This window comes from Mycteria americana, chromosome 9 (assembly GCF_035582795.1).
Source record: "Mycteria americana isolate JAX WOST 10 ecotype Jacksonville Zoo and Gardens chromosome 9, USCA_MyAme_1.0, whole genome shotgun sequence".
Lineage (NCBI taxonomy): Eukaryota > Metazoa > Chordata > Aves > Ciconiiformes > Ciconiidae > Mycteria > Mycteria americana.
In genome coordinates, this window is record NC_134373.1 from 37,546,501 (window position 1) to 37,552,500 (window position 6,000).

The 6,000-nt window shown below is 42.2% G+C and overlaps 1 protein-coding gene across 10 annotated transcripts in view; it reads left to right on the forward strand.

Annotated features, from left to right (window-relative positions):
* The window catches only part of THSD7B (thrombospondin type 1 domain containing 7B), a 336,463-nt gene extending 333,079 nt beyond the window's left edge, over positions 1–3,384 (forward strand). For all 10 annotated transcript variants that reach the window (XM_075511516.1, XM_075511523.1, XM_075511522.1 and 7 more), the window contains 2 exons: positions 302–389; positions 2,216–3,384. In XM_075511516.1, the coding sequence (XP_075367631.1) occupies positions 302–389; positions 2,216–2,297 (170 nt within the window). In that variant the 3' untranslated portion in view covers positions 2,298–3,384. The remainder of the gene's footprint in view (positions 1–301; positions 390–2,215) is intronic.
* The last annotated feature ends 2,616 nt before the right edge of the window (positions 3,385–6,000 follow it).

A 6,000-nucleotide genomic window follows, 5' to 3' on the forward strand; every position in this document is an offset into this window, starting at 1 on the left:
GAGGGGAGGGGAGGAAATAACGCTGCTTTGCAAAGCGGAGACGAAGAGTTAATTTCCAGTTTTCACTGAGGAAAATCTACGCTCCTTACCACAGTTAAGATTTTGTCTTTAAAATGATTGATTTTTACAGAAATCTTCTTTTCTATCAAAAATGCGGGGTTTACGGATTATTCCCAGCCAGTCCCTTGCTGTGTTTCCCATCAGTGATGCTGCTAATTTTGCTTGTGCGCTTTCTCTTTACTTAATCTCTTACGAATTTGTGTATTTTAGGATAATTTTATTTGTTCTCATCTTCCAACAGATGGTAAACTGAAGATGTGGGTATACGGAGTATCAGCTGGTGGGTTCCTCATCATAATTTTCCTGATTTTTACATCCTACCTGATGTGGTGAGTATGGCATGTGTTTTGTCCTTAAATAAAAGCTAGTTTGCTTTTATTTAAACAATCCAAAATATATCACAGCGCTCTGTGTTGCAGAGATTTAATCCTCAAGGCTTTAGGGAGGAATGGAGCTTGGATTACTTAACTGCCTTCATTTGGCCCCTACCTCAGAGTAATTTAAAACTCTCCAAATTGTAAATGTTAACGGACGTCATCGTGAAGAAGTACGGTGGCCATGCAGGGAAAGAATTATTTTTGGTTATCAATAGGTCCTTATATTTATTCAGACTTCTGCTGGGATTAGAAAGGGCTTTGTATTGTATTCTTTAAAAAAAAGATAAAGTAAAACTGAAAAAAGGCAAGGAGGCTGATTGGATCGAGGAGCTGGCTTCTGCTCAAGGAAGGACTAAATAGAATAGGGGCATTCAGCTGGAAAATGATGTTTGACGTGGGAATACAATAGAGATCTATGAAATCATGAATGGAGTAGAAAAGGGCGCTAGGGAATTTTTATTTCCTACAATATAAGAAGTAGGAGGCATCTGATGAAATGATCGTTTAAAATAAACAAAAGATTTTATTTTTCACACAGTGCATTATTACCTTGTGAGCTTACCGCTGCCAAGGACTGTGCATGCCAGGAAGATAAATGGATTCAAAGATGGCATAACAGTTCACGGGAGATTGGGTCTCTTGGTGTTAATTGTGGTTTTCTGGATGTACGCTCCAGCTCAGGAAATCCCTAAATAGGTTTTTGCAGTGAATACATCAGGTGGAAACATGTCCTGTGTCTAAAGCTGCTGTTACCAGCCACTGTTAGAGACAGGGTACCGGGTCCACCGAAGCCCTGGTCTACACCAGTGCGTGGTGGGCCTTACTGGTGGGGGAGAGGTCTGTCCTCCTCCAAAGCAGCCGTCGCCCCGGGCAGGGGTGGTAGGCTCGGCTTGACAGAGTGAGTGCTGCGCTCTCTGGTTTGAATATTTGGAAAGGCGCTGCCGCCGATGCATCTCGGAGGATACGAAGGGAGCAGTGGCCAGCGTCCGTTTGTCCTGCAACACCCACAGCTGTCCCTGAGGACCATGGAGCTGGCGTGGGCTTTACGGACATTAATGGTGCAAGCAGCCCCAATCCCTGTTGGATCAGGGCAGGCAACCAGAGAGTCACAGCCGTGGCCTGACAGCATCATTGCCCTCTTTCATCCAAATTCAGTTTATTCTCTCTCACCCTCTTAGTCTTGCTCTCAGTCTCTCCCTTCAGTTAAAAGTTCAAACAACAGCGTCTGGATGCTGCTTAGGAGTTGCGGCTTCCTTATTTTCCAAGCCATGTAGCTACCATTTCTCTGTGGCTTCACAGTGGAGAATATAGAGGGGTTTTTTAAATAACAGTACACAGTTCTCCATCACTCGAAGGCTGGTGAGGAAGTGTATTTCTCAATAATAATTACTGTTGCTTCAATACCGTGCCAAAGAAAAAGTGAGAATATCCCACTCCTAGACAGTTGATGTTTCAATTTTTCTGCGAGGTGTTCCTTGCTTTGTCAGCTGTGAGAAGACACGGGAGACAAATACGCTTTATTTCCTCTGCAGATGACGAGCACAGTTTGCTGCCCGTTTTCGGCAGGCTGTGTGTCCGCACCGCACACCTAATAGCACACGAGCAGATCCATGCGGTTTTTCTTGGAAGTAGTCACTGTGCTGCAGTGTCAACAGTTGCAAAATGAAATAGCCAGCGTGGGAAGTTGATTTTTTGTTGGAGTTGGGTTTTTGATTATGTTTCTGAGCTTATTACAGTTTATAATTTTGTCTCCTGAAATATTTTTCTTTTTCTTGCAGCAAAAAAACAAAGCAGCATCAAAGCACTCCTCCGCAGCAGAAGCCTCTAACCTTAGCCTATGACGGAGACATTGATATGTAACATAAAAAAGAAATCCAATCCATCGACTGCCTTAACTGCTTTCTTTTTTGGAACTCTCCGACTTCTCAGTTTTTTGAGGAATCTCCTGATGTGTAATGTACCGGGCAGAACAGAAGTATTGCAAGCTTAAAATTTTGCCACCTCTTTATTAAAACAAATGGAGTCAAAGACTTGGATCTTGTGAAACTTTTCTGCAAAGACCAGAAAATACATCTCTTCCTGTTGAGCAAGGGGAATAAAAAAAAAAAAAGAGAATCTACAACATCAAAAGGAATTAGTAAAAAAAAAAAAAAAAAGGCATGACAATCCTGAGGAAAATGTGACATTTACTGTAAATGACAAGTTTGACACAGCATCATTATGCACTATATTAGTGCAGGGTTCTTTATTCTTCACATATTTCAACAATGAGTTTTCTAGTGTTTACATTTCGTTCAAAGACTTTAAAACCGGATCATGTATTTTGAGAAACGCAAGGAAGAATGAGTTGAAGTGTCTGAAGTTACCAGGTTTTTTAAAGTTTCTTCCTTCTTACCCTGTTTTCTAGTCTGGAATATAATTTTGCTTCATTTCCACCTACAGGACAGAATAAGGATTGTTATGAAAAAGCATAGGTGGTTTCTTAACCAAGAATATTTTTTAAAGAGTTGAGTAGCTAGGTGTTTTGATGAATGGCTAGAGGATTTGATTGTTTAAAAAGTATTTTAAATTAAATTAAACCATGTAGATACATTATGGCCAGTTTAAATTGTTATTCAGTTTAATTAATACAAACTCTGCTTTTGTATTTAAATTTTCTTATCTGAAATATTTATAAATTCTTTTTTTGAATTTAATTACCTGACCTCATTTAATATACATCAAACACAAATGCAGTTTGTAGAAGGTCTTGCTTTTTTAAATGTTTCGAAACCACTGAGAAGTTAGGTGTCGTGAACATCTGGGAACATTTGAAGAGGGCAAGTGTTTATAATAGTGTGTGTCGCAAGTAAGAAAGTGCCATCTTGTGGTATTGACTTGTATTTATAAGCAAATAAAATGCTAAAGAGAGTGAGAAAATTGCTTCTGGTATGTTGAATTAAATGTGTGTAAACAACATTCGTTATTAGTCTTTTATTGGTCATCTCCAGTCTGAGATTGGACTCGGATTTCAAACAATCCTGGCATGTTTTGTGCTGTAGTGATTAGTGAAAGAAATATTGTAGACAAGTACAAGTTGAGAGAATAATTGCAGATCTGGAGAATGCTTGGTCTTATTTTTAGCTCAATGCTGCTGCTTATTCCAATAATTAGAAAGAATAAAGATAAAAAGAAAAAAAAAGAATTGTTACCAGCCTAGCACCCATGCAGTCCTTCTCAATCTGCAGTTAGTTCAGAGCGGATCGTCACAAGAGAAGGGTATAACTAGGGCAGAAGGCAATGCTCGTCTTGTTATGTTGCTGTTCACAGCTTTGTAAAGTGACTTGAATATTACGGTTTCACTGCAAAAATGATGGTGGTGTAGCTAGGTTTCCTTCCCCAGGTCAGGATCCCTCCCATTCAGCGTTTCTCCCGCAGCATCGGATTGAGATGATATTGTGTCATCAAGGCAAGGTCAGGAATGCCCTTTCCTCTTCCCGCGTTAAAAAAAACAGGCCGATGGAATTGCGAGGGGAAATTGTCCCACTTATTTCCGGCCCCGAAGATGTTCAGCTGGCCCTACTTTCTACCTTAGAGCTATAACAGTTTATGGTATAAAAAGCAGGATCTGGTGTTCCCCAGTAACATTGGGAGCCTAAATCTTTTTAACGGTGTGCTGTACTGAACCTTTGAGTAACATGTATAAAGCAAGAGTTGCAAGGGTAATAAAATCCAATGCTATTAGGAAGAATACTGCCAGATCTTTCTATTATATTATATATAAAATGTATTATTTTGTCTGCAGGATACAATGTGAGGAGAATGGTACTCTCTGAATAATGAAGGAATAAACTCAATTAAGCATGCTGTTCAAAAAGGTATTGGAGTGGGAAAGTTGGTGTAAGAATAACAAAAAATTACAGCTCCAACACGTGGTCGTTGCCCTCAACATCGGGGCACGTGACAGTCCAGACGGCGATGTCCAGCGCAGGAGCTGCGGGCTGTACGGTGAACGGCCTGGGGAGAGAGGGAGCTCCAGACAACACTGCAAAGGGTGTGTTTATACCGAGCAGATGGATCTGGGGTCGTGCTTCAGTTGGGTGGGCTTCACGCGGTCCGTGTCCCCACTCGTGTTATAACACCTTCTGGCCAAAGCCCCACAGGGTCTCCAGAGGGTCCGGCCGTGGTCCACGCTGGGGCCGGGCGCTGCCTGCGGAGCTGCGGGATGTTGCAGTTTGGTGAAGCTCTTTAGGGAATGAGTGCATCTGTTTGTGAAATAAAATAAAACGGAGGGGAAGGCTCATGAGGCTGCTGTTAGAGGCAGCCGCTGCCGGCCGTGCGCACGAACCCCGTGTCCGCTCGTGGTCCAGCTTGGACAGTGCAGCGATGCAAATGTCACGATGTAATTGCATGTATTTGATAATTTGGGATTGAACTGAGCTGTGAAATTGAACCGAGGATCTGGTGGCCCTGCAGGGTCCGTGAGGCTGAGAATGCAGCATAACGCAAAAAAAGGAATCGGTTGTTTAGACAGATACCAAGATTATTGCTGTTTGTAAGAGCCCTGGGTAAATGCGCTGGGAGCGATGCCCAGCCTCCCACGGGAGCACTGAAAGGCGATTCCTACCTTTCAGAGTCCAAAACGGGTCATGACACGGAAGAGGGATTGCTCCCAATTCTTGCCTATTTGGGATTTCTAAAGGTAGAAATCAATCTCTTGCCGAAGACAGGAGAGAGATCTTGGTCCAGTTCAGGAAGCCAATTCCTCTGCCCCCAGCTAGGGCATCCCATTAAGACAGGGATGTGATTGTGGGTGAAAGCATCTGAGGGTGAAGAGTTTGCCAAATGCCCTGTCTTGGTAGTTAATAACCAGGTAATGAAGTCTGCATTTTGTCATCTTTTGTTTCGACACTATTGATTTCAATGTCTGCTGCCAGGCATCTCCTGCTTCCGTATTACAGCTGCAAAACGTGCAACTCTTTTTTTTTTTTTTTTTTTTTTTGAGATCTATCTTCTATGGCATTTTCTCTCCCCCGTTCAAAGACTCTGTAACACACAACAGTAAAACAAAATAACAGCAACTGAAGTAAGACACCACAGAAAACAAATTACCAAGAAGTACTGAAGTGTTGCATACCTACGTCATTCCTGCAGTCATTTCGGTTATGCTCAGAAATGGGATATTTGCATGCGCGGGTACCGCGTCTGCGCATATCACTGTGCCTAGACACTTTGAACATGGGGGGTTTTGTACGAGGTATGTAAAATCAAGCGACATTTTTCCTCCAGGAATATCCTGAAGTCTTGGGGAGCTTTCATGTTCGCAGGGCTGGATCCCAGCTGCACTCCCCTCCCCTCCAGCAACCCGGAGGGTCCTTGAACACCTGAATTTCGGGTGCTACAGTCAAGAGCAAAGACTGTAATTTTCTTTGCTGTGGAAGCAGAGTAGTGTAAAAATTCCTACAAGACAACGTAGCTAAAGACTTGTAAATTAGCTTGTGCTTGTATTCGTATGTGTCAAAGAAAAGCCTAATTGTGTAGTTTTCTTTGCTTAAGTGCACTTACATTCATGGCCAGTTTCATC